Below are 16,850 nucleotides of genomic sequence, written 5' to 3'. Positions count from 1 at the left end.
TTTTCATGAATAAAATTTGCTTCTTTTTCTACCAAGGCCTTCGATCTTCTTCGTGCCCTTATAATGCACAGTGAGAAGCAACGATCAGGCTAATTTGTGTCAATCATGAATAGATAAACGTGCAACACAAATCTCTCAATGACATCATTGAGCTTGTTTATACAGATCTATTTAAGACTCCTTGACGGAGTGATTAGTTCTTTATTGATGAAACTCGAGATGTCAGGAAACACGGCCCATCTCCGGATCTTTGTTTAGCTTCTGACGTCAATTTCGACCCAAAGAAGGCGACGCCTCTTCCTTAGCAACCTTAATGAGTCACGCAGACGTTCAACCAATAAGAGCATCGCACCCATGTGACGTCACGCACACGTTCAACCAATCAGATTGCCGCGCCAGTGTGACGTTGCCGACACGTGACGATGATGTAGGCGGGAAACAGGTATGAAAGAGGACGACTGGCAAACCGAGGAGTCAAACCGAAGCTGAGTACGTCACGCACGCGTTCGACCAATCAGAGCGCCGCATCTGTGTGACGTCACGCACGCGTTCAACCAATCAGAGCGCCGCGCCAGTGTGACGTTGCCGACACGTGCTCGATGATGTAGGCGGGAAAAGGGTATGAAAGAGGAGGACTGGCAAGCCGATGAGTTAAACCGAAGCTGCCACGCACGACGAGCACGAGACCGCCTCCTGTTCCTGTTTCTGAACCCGGCATCTCCGTGAGAACGGCACCCATAGTCACCATGAACACCCTCTGCTGCCTGACGATCCTCCTAGCGGCTGTCGTCTCTTCACAGGCGCTGCCGATGGCCGACTACCACTACGAAGAAGAGGTATGATGGTGTTCTACTTTTCTGGTGTACAGTTAGGCTGCCCGAGCCAAAAGCTAGAACTATTGGCTGTCCGACTGGCCAAAACCTGTAGCTGTGGCGTAGCTCTTTATAATTTAGTGTAACGCTGATAGGTTTGACTGCTTGGCCCGAAAGCACTACGAAGAAGAGGTACGATGATGTTCTACTTATTTTATCCGTTATTGGCTGGTATACAGTAAGGCTGCTCGAGACATAATATATAACTATGGGCTGTCCGGCTGGCCAAAAGCTTAAGAGCCAAAAACTTAAAAGTGTAAACGCTGATAGGAGGTTTGACTGCTAGGCCCGAAAATACTACGAAGAAGAGGTGCGATGATGTTCTACTTATTTTATCCGTTATTGGCTGGTGTACAGTTAGGCTTCACGAGTACCCAAAATCTATAACTATAGACCATAAACTATAGGCTACCCCGTAAGTGTAACGTATGAGGTTTGGCCTCAAGACCCGAAACGTACCGTTACGTTTACCAATAGTAGCCAGGTAAGTCTCCCCTTATGCACCGGACAGGTAAACTCACCAGTAGCAGTACCAAAAGTAATGTGAAGGACACCGATTACTAAGCTATGAATGTTGGATAGCTCCAGAGAATGGTTCTTAAGTCTACCGAATAAGAGGACATTTTCTTTACAGAAAAAGTATTGCAAATTAAAAAAATCCATCGCGATCTGTGCTCACATTTCTAACTTGTAAAATCTATCTTTGACGCAACAGCAATCAGTAAATAGAACAGTGCCGTGCGGGCTAACTGATGATGAGAAGATTTTGTACGGACGCCTCATGCTACCATTTTAGCGTTATCAACTGAACATGGCAAAACATCGCATAAACCATCACTGGACAGTTTTGGTTTCCACGAACTAGTAAAATCCCGAAATAACATATGGTGGTGTCCTTGATGACGATGACAACATACTAGTAGTACAAATGATCATTGAAGATGAATCGTATTCATTTTTGTCATTAATAAGGCCCATTATACGTGCACTATACGTGCATGATTATGAAGGTCTTACATATAAATATAGTATCAGCTCAGACCTATGAAAAGAAATGTTGCTTTTCCCGACCGACCCTAGTAAAAACCCACCGACTCCAACATTTTTGGGTCAACCACTGGCAAGATCCGACTTTAGGGATAATTTGGCATCTTAATTTTAAAGCATCTGAAGCGATAATTTAGGGATTATCAAAAGCAGCATTTTATTGCGTAAATTTGACCAAAAATTTGTCCCAGCCCCAGAAGCAAACGAAGGGATTGCTCCCGGAGACAGATAAAGTTTAAAAAAACGAAAATAGTTAAAAAAACCTACTGTCTCTCTTGTCTAGTTTTTCCTCTTTTTTGATTTTGTTATACCCCAATTAAAAACGGGCCCTGATCTTGATATATTGCTTGTTCCAGTTTTTGCATTATTGACCTGTCTTCATTTTTGCCTGGGCCTCATCAGAGAGGATGATGCTGGCACTTCGTTGTAATGGGCCGTCTCGTTAGCTAATATGCAAAAATTGTACATCCGTTGTTCAAAGCAGATCAGAGCTCAGCACGACAGCGCACGCGACTTGTCAAGCGCCGTCGACCTGTCCATAACATCACGCATTTAATTTGCGGGCCCAGAACCATTTGTTAGATGTAGAATTGATGAGACAAGCTCCTGTGAAGTTGCCGCTCTTCCACGGTGGTAAAATTCTCAGCAGCGGTCCTTCTCTTTTCTGCCGGCGATGCGGATGTCACACACAGAGCTTTAGACGTAGATATTTAATAATCTCCGAGCAGATCTTTCAGTGGCAAGACAGTATCCATTGGCCAGAGGAGTCACCATTAGCCACCGAAGTGCTAATGGACACTCCTCTGGCCAATGGATACTGTCTTGTCACCGAAAGATCTGCTTGGCGATTATCTTCGAGATTATATTCGGTGGCTAATGGACACTCCTGTGGCCAATGGATACTGTGTTGCCACCGACAGATCTGCTTGGAGATTAGATATATAAACCAATATTCACGCGTGCATGTACATAAATCTGGAACGTTCCAAGCCTTAAGCACAATCTACCACAGCTTTGGTGTAATTAGCGTACTTCAAAGGGCAGATGTTAGTGGCACTTAGGGCCAATCAACCCATCACAGCAAGCGGCAGCTCCAGGCATTCAGCTTCCCAACAGTCTAGAATTAGACCTCGAATTAATCCGCCAAGCAGTGTCAGTGTTCTACGTGTTTTAGTTTTGCATTTTTTCAGGAAGAGGAAAATCATGGCAGTAATACAACAATACTACTCGTACAAAACTCTTCCAGCCGCCTCCTGAAGCCTGGTAGAGGCTGCTTAATTACGTCCGGGAAGGATCTGTAGAAGACTCTTTGCTTAAATCCCTGCCAGATTGCCGACAAAAGGCCTGAGTGGAAAACTCTGATTGCCTCCGGAACTGCCACTTTAATGGGAGGCTTCACAAACTAGAGACGGAAGGCTCGGCTTGGCAGGATCGGATCTGAAAGGATTTATAGATCCGCCTGGATCGTGGAGGACAGAAATAAGCAGGAAATTGCGATAATTCAGAATGTAATTAAGGACAAGATGGCAATGGAACACATTCTCTGGCAGTTGGAGACCACAATGATGATTCAGTCGGTGTAAGCTTAAGATAGGGAAATATATTTCGACCATGCTTCTTCCCCCATCTTTTTTACATTTCTTCTGGTCTCCGCTTTTTGAGTTTGATGTATCTTTGACTGTACAATGATTTTCCGAAGAACAAAACGATCAAATAAACTATTTTGTGTTGAGATCACATAAAGAGATGACTTCACAGACCGTGTTTCAAATTCATTTTCTTTCTTCGTTGGAAAACAATCTTTAATCTCGCGGAACACAAGAAATTGGGTCAAATTTCATTTTCAGCAATTTGTTTTCAAGATGCCGACTCATATCAAATATGTCTTACGTGCTACAAGCGTCGATGTATAGCTTGCTATCAACGTGGACAGATCTTACATCTTAGCTGTAGCTTTTTGTGTCATCGGTTTTAAAACAACACACACGCAGAATCAAAACGTATACAAACCTATTTTCTGCCGAGGTGGTACAAAGAATGCACAGTTGAACAAATAAAATTTGAAAACAACTTTTATGCCAGCATTTGATACCGTCATTTATTTTATTTTCCACACCAACCTTCACATTCCAATGAGACAAGAAGGTGGGTTTAATTTGGTTTGATTTGATTTGATTTCCAAGAAACAAAATCAGATCAAAGCAAGGTTCAATAAACGCACTTATCGGCACAAGCGTGGCTTCTGATTAAAGTTATGAAACGCCTGTGGGTGTCAGATGTGCCCATTTATGTAAGATATCAGTCTTATCAGAGGGTTATTGACATTAGGCTAGAATTCATGAACGGTTTGGCCATTTGGGTGTTCTGTCCACTCTTTAACAGCTCTGGAGAATTCACGTCTTTCTCACAGTTGCGGCAAACTGTACTCTGTAGCCCACTAGCCTCTACCAGGCTTCGGAAGGTGGCATTGGAAAGAGTAGACATCGGCCAAATAGAGAGCTAACATGCCAGGGGCATTGGTCCGCTGGATAGATGCATTGCCTCAAATTCAAATGACTAGTTACTTGTAACATCGACAAAACAACGTTTCACCATCAAAAATATTACATTTACATGTTGGTCAAAATAGGTAAAAAAACATTCATTATTTTCCTAAATGTTTTTTTCCGGCCAGTAAAATTATATGCGTCATATAGTGAAAAAATAAATGCAGTAATAAACATGTGTAAGTACCTGCAAATTGTTGCGTCAGGAACCCCATGATGTATCATCAATGATTCACGTCACGCGTTTAAAAAAGAATATGGCTATGAAATAATTTAAAGTGTTCCTTTTAACGTTGGTAACAAAAAAGTATTTAGTAGAGACGAACCAAGCACAGAAAGCAAGAAAGCAACCGAGAACTACTAGTGACGGACAGCAAAACTGAACCGAGAGCCCCATAACCTCCCCCCCCCCCAACTGTAGCTTATTTTGAACGGTTGTTTCTTATGTTATGAACTGCTCATCAGAGCATGGACCCATTTTTCTGCAATTTCGCAATCTTGACATAAAATCTATATTATAAAATATGAGAAAAGCATCTTGTACATTTTCTCTGCATAAAGCTTATAGATATAAGGGTTTATGTTACTGTGTTTATGCCCTAAATCCTGCATCCCCAGGATATTGGTGTGTCCGTAATCATGCTCTGATTTACTATTATAATCCCTTGTACTGCCAAACCTTTACGGTACGGCGAATATTTCATAAAGGCACATTTACCAGTAACTACCGATTGTAGTTTACTGGTTCCATAAAAGGGGTGTACCCGGGAGCGGTTTCAATGGTCCGTTTCCATTGAGGCTGCGACGACAGCTCTAATAAACAGTAAGGTGGATATTTCATAAAAACACATCTACCTGTAACACTAACTACCGATTGTATTTCACTGGGTCCATTCAAGGGGCGTACCCGGGAGCGGTTGTGTTCATTTTGCGCCTTCAATGGTTCATTCTCATTGAGGCTGTGACCACATCTATAATGAACAGCACACACGAATTTCACTGATAAAATTGTACATTATGTAGGTTTTCAATCAATCAAACTGCAAATATCAGGGTAGATGTATGGCGGCTGCAGACATGTCCCTCCAGGATGTTCTGTTTTCTGCCAGCGCTCTCCAGTCAGTTCTGCTGACCCCTAAACTGTCCAACACGTTGAAAACCTGGTCCTCCCATCTGCTCTTGGGACGGCCTCTAGGGCGCCTCCAAGTTGGTTCTGGAGCTGAGCTTTTGCGTGTTCTGTTTATATTTTTACATCTTGTCTCATAATCCTAATCCTAATCATAAAGCCATGTATCCTAGTTTGATATCCATATGGTTTCGGTCCAGCGGATAGTAGGGCCTTATAGCAACTGTAATATCCACAATACTAAATGTCCGCAGACGGTATTACCTGACCATTATGTTACCCACAGGACAATATGGATGTGAAGAATCTCGTAAAAGCCGAGTGTTAAGCCTCTTTGCACGGCACTGCTATGGCCAGTTAATGCTCCGCGGTAAATGGGCCCTATACGAGCATAAATCTCAAAAATGAGGTGCCGTTACCTTGTAAGGATTGGGTAGTGTTCTATACCATAGTTAATCATCTCGAGTCTATTGTTGTAGTGTGATCATTACTGCGAAACAGCTTTCGAAATTGGAGCTTTATTGTAATTTTAAGCATCATAAAATGAGTTATGAATTCAGCAGTCATGTATGGATAATATCCATATTACTTCCGTGTGATCATTACTACGAAACAGCTTTTGAAATTGAAGATTTAGTGTAATTTTCAGTATGCTGTAGATTCAGCAGTCATGTATGAACAATACCTTCATTGTTGTCGTGTGATCATAATCATTACGACGTAACAGCTTTTTGGAACTGGAAGAAAATGGTAACATTTAGAAATGGGTAGTAAATTTTGCTTTGGTAAAGCAGTCATTTATGAACAATATCCATTTTTCATACCCTTTCTCTTACACTGCCCTTCTAAACATTGAAAGACGGCCATAACTAGAACATTTCGAAACATTTCAGCTAGTATCGCATTAACCAGAATCTCAGAGAATCTTATCGTTGATGATCCAGATTCAGCAGAAACCTCTAGCCGCTACCAGGCGTCGGGTGGCGGCTGGAAATAGTAAAAAAATCGGCCAAATAGAGAGATAGCATGCCAGGGGAGTTGGTCCGCATGAGAAAACAGTGCTTCAGGAGCGGCAAACTGTTCTCTCCAGCAGGCAAACACCCATGGCATGTTATATCTGTATTTGGCCAATTTTTACTCTTTGCAGCCGTCTCCTGAAGCCTAGTAGAGGCTAAGAAACCACGGCTATCATATCATTGGCCTTAATGGAGTGGTAACAGTGGAAACACATCGTGGATTATCATGCGTAATTAATGGTACCAGCGGGATGATCAGTGTTAATGGGGACTCATGAGCATAGTCACTCCACTGGATATAATCTCACTAATCAGCTGTCTTGGTCCGTCACTCAACATCAGTAACTTGTTTACTTGTGTAAGACAGGGCACCTCTGAAAAGCAGTGTCATCACTGAGTGGGTCACCCCGAAAATAAAATAAATAAATAAAGTAGCTCAAGATCTCTTGATTTCTCAGATTTTTACCCGTGTCCTCTTTTTGTTGTTTTCATTTCGATACCCCTTAGCCGAAAGTAGCTACTCTACCAGGGTTAATACAAACTAAAAACATATATATTATACAACAGATAACATGGTAAAAAAACACCACCAGCACCACCAGCCCCATAGCAGACTAAAAACAAACCGTTGGTACAAAGAGTTTTTTTTTTTAATTCTTATTAAGATTTATTCTTTTTTTCTCAGGCCCAAGACCCTTACTTGGCGAATTCGCCTGCTACTAGCTAAAAGTATAGCACGAATGCAAGCCAATTCATGAATGGCTAGGCAGTACCTGTATAAAAGGACTGATACATGTAGCTTACCGATTCCTGCTCCAAAATCCTCGACGTAAATAATATATATACAATCTAAAAGCGATCCATGAATAAACAATTGACCATTTATACGGATGGTTCATCTGCTGCCATAACATGGCATTGCCACAACTGATCGATGAATGATTACTGTTGCTTTTCCCGCGTATCCCGACTGTCTCTGTAGGATCAGATATCTTGATTGTGCTTGATAGGATGTCATCTCCAATCATGATTTTAAATGTTCTATGATAAAAAAAGAAATGTCTGGATCTATTAGCCTATAGCCTCTTTTAAAACTGCAAGTAATCAACAGAGAAATTTCCTAAAAACGATTTCCAACAGAAGCAGTTATCATTACAATAAAAATTTAAAATAAATGTTTTAGACTGTCTCTCAGCATCAGCAGGTTAGTTGAAGGCTTACTCTCGTAATTTCGAAGAGCTATATGCTACAGGTAGAATAGAGGTTTATGAAAAAGATAATTGCAAACAACATGTTTATAGTGAGTATTTGTGTGGTATCTGCTTTCTATCTGTATAATGCTTTCTTTCTTCGGGTGTCTGAAAAATAGCGCAACGAAAGATAACAACAAATTTACAGGCTCTAATACGCCAACAGCAATCAACGATCATCTCTGGTTGTCACAGGATCTATGGCCAGAAGTGGCGGGTTGTTTCCAATGCATCTTCAGTTCTGCTGCTGAATATTTCAGTACAGAGCAGCCTATGCCAATCACACAATAAGACCAGGCTTACACACGGCAATCTACCAAGCTGAGCTTCATCTACACGGCCAAAAGGACAAGACATTGCTGATTGACAATTTTTCTGCTAGGTCTAAACAAGACAGTGTCTTTGCAAGTTTTGATAGCTGATAGAATATAGTCTTGAGAAAGACTTTCTAAAATAAGGATCCTATTCTATACTTCTTGTGACACCTTATTTAAAAAAAAACGATTTCATAACTATTACTGTAAAATATTCATTCATGGAAAGATCCTAGAGCGTTCGTAGAGCTATCCACGTGCAATTTTTGAGTACATGTTCTCTTTCCATGATAACTTAAAATGTTATATAAAACGTCTGCCTATAAAACTGTTATATAAAACCCACAATACAAAGTTAACTTGACAAGACGTCATACTTAACTTATAACCAATAGCAAAATACGGTAAGGATGACCTAAAAATCCTTTTTCACTCAACTATTCTTAGATCACGGCCTTAGGGAGTAAAATGTTATATAAAACGTCTGCCTTTTTACCAACCCACAATACAAAGTTAACTTGGGAAGACGTCATACTTAAATCATAACCAATAGCAAACCACTGGTATTTGCATAAGTCTCTTCATGATTTAGACAGATGGTAAAAATACCGTAACGATGACCTAAAAATCTTTTTTCACTCAAGAGTTTTTAAGATCACGGCCTTGGGGAGTAAGGGACTGACGTGAAAAGTAGATAATTGGACATTAGAAGTACATAAAATGTAGACCTTGACATTCTTGCAGACATTTTTATTGTGATGTCTTGAACTGGAACATGCCACTTGGGAAGGCTCCTTTATATTTTGAACAATTTCCTTTATTAGTAAAATGTGCTGCATGCCGTAACGTCCGGCCTTCAGAGTAAATCGTCCTCCTTTCTCTTATAATTGTTTGAATGTTTGAAATTTCCGCTACAAGCTGTTCAAGGATTTTTTTCTAAACCGGAACGGAAAGAACATATAGGGCCGCGAACAGTAGGCATGAGAATAAATCAATACAAGTTCCAGACGTCAAATTTTATTTAAATTATAGCTGCCTGTTTAGCTGCCTGTAAGTGTTCTGTCAAAATATAGTTCAATTTCCTCCAGGCGTAGCAGTAGTTATATTTATGAGAATCCCTCTCTTCTGGCCGTCTAAGACATACTATTATAAGTGCAAAACTGTATATAGTAGAGGGGATTCATTCCTCAAGCTAACTAACATCTTGCACACACAGTCGTCCCTCAGTAAGACATCTGGAGCTGCATAGTTCCCGTATAGAACTTTATTCAGCCCGTCACACAAGTGCAAAACTGTAGTCTAGAGTTCAGGAAAAGGATTGGCATTTCAAGGTGTTCAATAATTCCAGTTTCACAGACATCGATTACGTTAATGTTCTTCTAAACCTCTCCCTTTCCCACAGAATAAACATATGGATAGGTCACCGTAGGTTAATTCTTAGAGGAACTCGCCAACGAGTAGAAGGGTATTCCTTTAACATTAGATCGATATTTATCATGAAAATTTTAAGTGGAACAGAATAAGCTAGTAGTGGAGAAGATGGAGAAGCGTTAGAGGTATTATAGACATTTGAGGTCCGGAATTGCAAAGTGACTTTTCAATTTGACAGTGCTTATCTCACACAGTGCGTAGTACGTGAAGAATTTGATGAGTATCTGCACATTGTGTTGACCTCCAGAAGTAAAGGCCAAAACCTTCAAGTTTCAGCTGTGAAGCCTCTGAAGAAACTTTCACATAGAAAAGGATGGGTGACACCACTCCACGTGCTTTTCGTAGAAGTGTCTCGCCATTGTGTTCTTACCAGAAGGAATGACCATTAGTCGATATTTTTTTCAATTCTCCATCTTTGAAGCCATACATATAACGTAAATGGCACTCAAGCACCGAAATTGAGGATGGCACCACCTCACGACACGTATTTTCCTCGAAGTGTCTGCTATTGTATTCTTACTAGAGGCACTGACCATTAGTCGAAAACCTTTCAATTTTCTAGCTCTGAAGTCACATAGAAAGAACACGTGTACGAAGAAATAATACCAACTTACCCTCTTTTCGTCTAAGTGCCTGTCCATCGCGCTATTCCTGCAGATAGACATTAGTCGAAAACCTTTCAATTTTCTAGCTCTGACGTCACATAGAAAGAACACGTGTACGAAGAAATAATACCAACTTACCCTCTTTTCATCTAAATGCCTGTCCATCGCGCTATTCCTGCAGATATAGGTACTGACCATTAGTCGAAAACCTTTCAATTTTCTAGCTCTGACGTCACATAGAAAGAACACGTGTGCAAAGAAACAATACCAACTTACCCTCTTTTCGTCTGAGTGGCTTGCCATTGCGTTATTCCTGCAGATAGGTTTTGGACTAATGGTCAGTACCTCTATCAATTTTCTAGCTCTAAAGTCACATAGAAAGAACACGTGTACGAAGTAATGATACCAGTTCACGTACCTTTCTTCTAAGTGGCTGTCCATTGCGTTATTCCTGAAGATACTGGTCACGGGTCAAAAACCTTTCAGTTCTGTAGTCATGCAGAACGACACGTGAAGTCAGAACATAGAAATGGAAGATGACACTAGTAAGTGTTACTTAGCGGCCATGCACACGAGTGGAAAACGTTTCATACGACCTTAGCCATGCAAGCAGGAATGTGTGAAGCCACGTGCTCACGTGAATGAACTTTTATATGCTCATGTGCCATTTGAACATGAACCAAGGTGCTGGAGATTTGGTACATGGTCCAAATGCTTTCCGATTCCCCACTCAAGAGGAACACGTGAATACGCTGGTGCAATGTGCTCACGTGGATTTCTTATGTTTTTAGAATAACGAAAAGTGCTTCACGATCACGATGTGGGGAAGAGAATCATTAACGCGTTAAGATTTCACTCCTCTACATGTACGTGGGGGCCTCTTGACAAGAGTTCAGAGGCACTTTCACATCTCTTTCTATACAATCACATATTCACTAGCCCTTTATATATACCATCACGGGCCCGATTAGACTCATGCAAAAGTCGTCCAAGCACTGGCACACCAAAAGCTACACATGAAACACCCCCAAAAGCCAGCAAAAGTGTACAAATAGACACGTCATTACAGTTTTAACATTTCGTACAAGCGAAGACGACTTTTCTTGTAGAGCACTTTACACCTTGTGATTCGTTCGTCAGTGCACGTAGAAACTACCGTACTTAGAAGAGTACCAATATGAATCAGTCTGATTAAAATGGGAGCTCACTTGAAGGAATTTTCACAGTTCTTTCGCACTCAGGCATTAAAACATCATTGTTAACTATTGCTTATATAAGGTCACCTGCATTGGTAGAAAACATGTAATGCAAATATGTACCGTTCTTATGAATGTTGTACCGCAGGGGATACCTTTAAGCACTGATCAAACACTTGTATTTAATAGAGAATCACTTTGGCCGTGACCAGTCAATTATCGTACTACAGCTCTTAAGTATGTCACGCTTGTTAAACCCCTGTGTAGTCAGGAGATGTTTTTTCTTACCGTGAATTGTATCTCTCGTCCGCAGTCATCCGCTAAACAGCTGGCAGGAGCTTACGATCTCCTCTCCAAGCTGGGCCAGGCGTTCCGCAGCGAGCTAGAAACGGTAAGCAGCTTTTGCTTTCTAAAATTCATTCAAAGATTGCCCAACTACCCAAAAGGGCGTTGTTAAAGCTTAGTGTTAGAGTTTAGAGCGTACTCGTACCTTTATGCTTTTGCATTCTTCGTTTCAAACTGGTTTAACCAAGACCGTCCGACTACCACTGCACGAAAAGCAGCTTTTGCTTTCGTCGTATCAAAGTGGGTTTTCACCAAGACCTCCAAACTACTCAAGGACATTGTTAGTTAGTTAAAGCTTATGTTTTTAGTTTAGAGCGTACTCTTACTTTTATACAGTCTGTAGTGATCACTCCATAAAATGTTTCATTTTTTGCCAAATGTGTACTTTTTACCATGATGTTATCTGTTGTATGTACTTTGTTTTTTTAAATTTTTGTATGAGCCCTGGGAGAACTAGACAAAGACTCAGATCTGGATCCAGGGAGTTGGTCACAGAAAATGGTTTGACTCAATGCTGTATAACGTGCCCAAGGCTTGGTTTGGCTGAGTTTTGTCCATACCAGACTAATAAAGTTGAATGAAATAACACTCAATCCAACAGCAAAGTTGAACTCTTCTCTTTGAACAATGCATTGAAAACCGACCATCTCCGAGAAGGAAGAATTGATATTTGACAACTACTGTATCATATTCCACTAGAAAATGTTTTTGATGTAGAGAGCTATCTGTAAATACCAACGGCTAATATTTTATGAGACCTCATCAAAGACGTCGATTCTACTTCAAAGAAATCCCACGCACCCGCCTAGAAATATCTGTTTATTCTACAGCCTTTTATACACAGATAAACTCCCCGGTTTACACCCTAACATTAACACTTGCCTACACTTCTACATGAAAGGAAACCTCGTCACCTATCCAGGAACAGCACGTCCAGAAAACATGTCTGTCATGTTGTCCTTTTCCACACGCAGCGCGTCTGATCCTCCGCGCTTGCCTCAGGCAGTCCGGCTGGGTGTTGTTGCAAGTACCGAGATGTTTGCGGCAACAGTTTAGGCCACATTAATTTGATTTTATGGTTGACTGTTCTCATCCAAGAAGAAAAAAAGACTAGTATATGGTGACAGGAGCAGAGCATACCATGAAATTCCAACATGAAATACCAGTCACCATGGTAACAGACGTCAACAAATCATGTCATTGATCGGGTCATAGGTCACTGTTTGGAGAAGAAGAAGAAATTGAGGAAAAACAATATGTTTTCCGTCGGTAAACATAAAAATCACCTCCTCCTAGGCTCTGGCCTGGGTGCAATATGCATCCTCCGTAGGCCATTGTACGTAGCTAGCGACAATATGGAGGCGGCGGTAACGACGGAGGACGGCACACAGGCTGCAGAAGCTCCATGGAACTCAAGAACCCAGTGGAGTGCCGACTCATAAATGCCGCAAAAGGCCAACATGTGCCGGCTTGACGTAAATGTCACTATGTACTACCGCAAACTTACAGTACCAGCTTTGCATTCCTGTGGTTAAGCAGCTTTTTTTTTATTGGAATTTTTTTTATCCCCGCACGCACTATACTAGTAGTTGGGGGTCTTCAGATGATGTCATCCATAAATTTAAGCCAGTGTGGCCTTAGCTGCTGAGACCTGTAGATACGTTAGCTCAGTTGCCCCATGGGTGTGATCACAAGTGCACTCTGGTGTGACTAAGGCTTGCGGACATCTGGTTTATAATCACAGGATTGGGAGCTGGGGTTGTTTATGAAGGTTAACACCGGTAATGCCCGGTGGGATCCGTCGTGTCAGGTCGCCTGATGATAGACCGGTGCACTCACGTTCTCCGTAAAGGAAAGAAGGTCTGTGTATATGGAAGGTGATCATGTTGTACGCAGCTTTTGGGCTCACGCCAAAAGCCTGTGAGGTGGGGAGAGATGGCAGGGGGATTGGGAGTTCGCAGGAGATGTACTCAGGGTCCCTTGACTTGTGGGCTTCTTCTGGTTTCCTAAGTAATTTATCAGTGCACAATGTACAACATGTACAACATTGAAACAAAGTTAAACCGCACTATCGAAGTAAAAAAAAAAGAAATTAAAGGATTTGTAGCAACACAGAAACATTCAAGCTGCGTTTATAAGTTGAAGTAAAATGTCAAAATACTCAACACAAGCAAGAGCAAAAATTGGATATAAAAATTGAATGTTTTGGAAAAACTTTCAAGCTTTGTTTTTTGTACGTCGATGAAGGTTAGATATCCAGGTAATAAGATACGCCAAAAAGCAGTTACTGAAGCAACTGGATGTGAATTTGGAAAATTTGGATTTTGCTTTTTGGCGTATGTAAGTTATAGCCATATCGATCTGTAACTTCCTAAGCTTGAATTCTGAGCAACCGTAAAACTCATTAGACTGAGACTGTCTGCAATCACAGAGGGTAATGATAAGTCACCAGGCGCCCAGTCACCCGTGAGTGCACTACACTCGGAGTTTCAACAGGTTTTATTACGTCTTCATTAGCGACCAATGAAATTTTGGAGTCCAAACATGTACAATAATACTTGGAAAAGAACAAGAAATAGCATTCGGCTCAGAACCAAGAGGTCCCGGGTTCGAATCCTGAGAAAGGCATTTTACCAAAGGCACTCACTTCGCTCAGGTGAAAATGAGTATACCAGAATGATCATCTTGATCGTGGGCATTAAAGTGCAAAAGTTATCAACCAAGAGGAACTCGTTGTCACCAAGTACAGTAGGGGAATTGTCATTAGATCATTTTAAACAATGTTTAGAGTTAGATGTTCAAAGGCTAGGTACCGGTGTAACAAGTCGTTAGGTGTAATGTAGCCGGCTGCCACCGCATGCCTGCGAAGCTGGTGTGTTAGACGAATGGTGGTTATACCAGCCATGCAGATGCAGATACAGACAGATACAGAATATTGCAGGCAGTTAAAAAAGATTCTCACAGCAAAGACTATTAAATGTTTCTAAAGAAATCCTAACCACGGGCGTGTGAAATTCCCAGTACAATAAAAAATGTGTTCAATAAAATATTGCCTAAAACATAAGCTTAAAATTCCGTACTCCACCCATCAATGGTTTATGTCTTAAGCCTTCAACGAAAAGAAGTCTCCAAATTATTCCCCGAGAAACCATCAGATTCAAGACAATGCGTGGGTATTCCTTCATATCTAATCCGAACCAGCCGTTGTCTTGTGGGTCCAAGTGCGATGTACGTCACGGTTTGGCACGTTTGATTCGGTTTGTTCCCAGTTGAACTTGTTATGTTATGAGCAGAAAATGCGTAACAACAGTGTAGGCCATGAATACATCAATATTGTTCACTACAATTGTAATAGTAAGAATTAACCCAACATACACACACAAAAGAAATAAATCTGTAGCATCGTTTTGAAAATCATATTCGATTGCATTTTACCGTGGCTCATTAAATGATGACAACTGTTAATTAATAATCATTTATAAACTGAATAGCCTCACAATTTAGCCCTCCAACACGGCTGCCAGGAGACATGTATATCTTTTCTGCTGATAAGAACTATAATTATTAATTTTGAAACCAATGTACCAGCTGTTGTGCTAGTTCGTGCTCATAAACTTACATTTCTTCTCTGATCTCTTAGAGTCACTGACCAAAGGTAGTGGATACTACCTAAAACGTCTGACCGTTTCCAAAATCATATCCAGTTGCTTTAGGAAGTGCTTTTTGGCAGTCTACCTATCTACCTAAACTCTCCGACCAGTTATGGTTAAAAGTTTTAACCAAGTTAACTTTATTTTTTGGACCAGTTCCAAGTCGTTCAAGGTTCACCCTAAAGTTCACATGTAGGCGACAATAGCTTCCATTACTACCGGGGGACCTCCTAAGAGCCCTCTAGAAACGTCTGCTATCTGTACCCGAGCAAACTCCCGCCAGAGAAGAGCTCCGTGGCGTTTGCGTAATCACCACTGTCGCCTGCTAGAATGACTCCCATGTGATACAACCATATTTGCCTGGGCAGACTTTTTGGGGGCGTCATTAGCTAATATGTGCTATTTAGAGCAGACCTGAAGACCCTGGATGGATTTGGATTTAGTTTGAGTCCACAATTAGCCTCATAAGGAGCTATTCTTCTTGTTTTCTACAGGTTATATACATATTACGTACATATAAAAAGTTAACAGTATGGAGCAATAATGACACAATTCCTTGAATACACTAATTACAGTCCAATATCTTGCTAGTTGTCGCCTGTGTTGTTCCACAATTAATGGTTAAACACGAATGGTTACGTCTGTTTGACAATAAGGATTTGTATGTGTTTAATTTGTTAAAATACGTCCTCGCATGAACTCCCATATCTTGTACTGTATGCACCAGACCCATTCCTAAGAAATTAGCATGCTACAGTTGAATGGGCCGTCCTACCGCCCTTAGAGTTAATTGCATAGCAAGAGAAATATCCTACCTATTTTTGCTGGTAGGTATTCAAAATGTAAGACATCGAGCACATAGTTTTCACCATACTAATGATGCCATGGTGGAGAAACAGGGAATCGGCATGAAAGTTCATCTGAGTTGGTAAATTACATTATGAAAAGTATTAAACTGTTCTCCAACTCATAAATTTGACTCATCGGAATTTTTGACTGAATCACTCAGTCTTCCTCAGCTATCTGACCCGAACAGAAAAACAGGGAAGGTAGGGATAAAAATTACAAGATAAAAAATACGGATAAGCAATTAAAGACAGTTTAAACAAAGATATGTTGAGACGTGATAGTCTTACAGTAGCTTACAACGACAGCCAAGAGAAACAATAAGTATGCTTCTGGTAGAAATCACTGCTGGCTATATATTAAGAAACTTAGAGAATCTCTTAATATGAATCTTTATGCATGTTCTTGCCCAGATGGGCTGAATGCATAAATGTGACCAAATGTGGTCGAGAGCATTAAAAAACCACGAGTATTGCATACTGGAACGCTATAATCTAATGCTAGGAGTAGTGTTATATATTACAATACTGTATAATTACTTCGTCATGTTGGTTGTCTCATGTTCCCTAGATATGTGTTTGAAACCTTTTTTACTTTCAACATCAA

General features: G+C 40.8%; 1 protein-coding gene across 1 annotated transcript in view; it reads left to right on the top strand.

The window, feature by feature from the left end:
* Positions 1-702: 702 nt before the first annotated feature.
* LOC109477935 overlaps positions 703-16,850 on the top strand; it is a 32,019-nt gene continuing 15,871 nt past the window's right edge. The window contains exons 1-2 of the mRNA XM_019779399.1: positions 703-836; positions 11,717-11,794. Coding sequence (XP_019634958.1) covers positions 747-836; positions 11,717-11,794 — 168 coding nt within the window. The 5' untranslated portion in view covers positions 703-746. The remainder of the gene's footprint in view (positions 837-11,716; positions 11,795-16,850) is intronic.

The sequence above is a fragment of the Branchiostoma belcheri genome, unplaced genomic scaffold, assembly GCF_001625305.1.
Source record: "Branchiostoma belcheri isolate BF01 breed outbred unplaced genomic scaffold, Haploidv18h27 scaffold105, whole genome shotgun sequence".
NCBI classification, from domain to species: domain Eukaryota; kingdom Metazoa; phylum Chordata; class Leptocardii; order Amphioxiformes; family Branchiostomatidae; genus Branchiostoma; species Branchiostoma belcheri.
The sequence above is the reverse complement of the archived record's forward strand: the minus strand, read 5'-3'. Positions and strand labels throughout refer to the sequence as shown.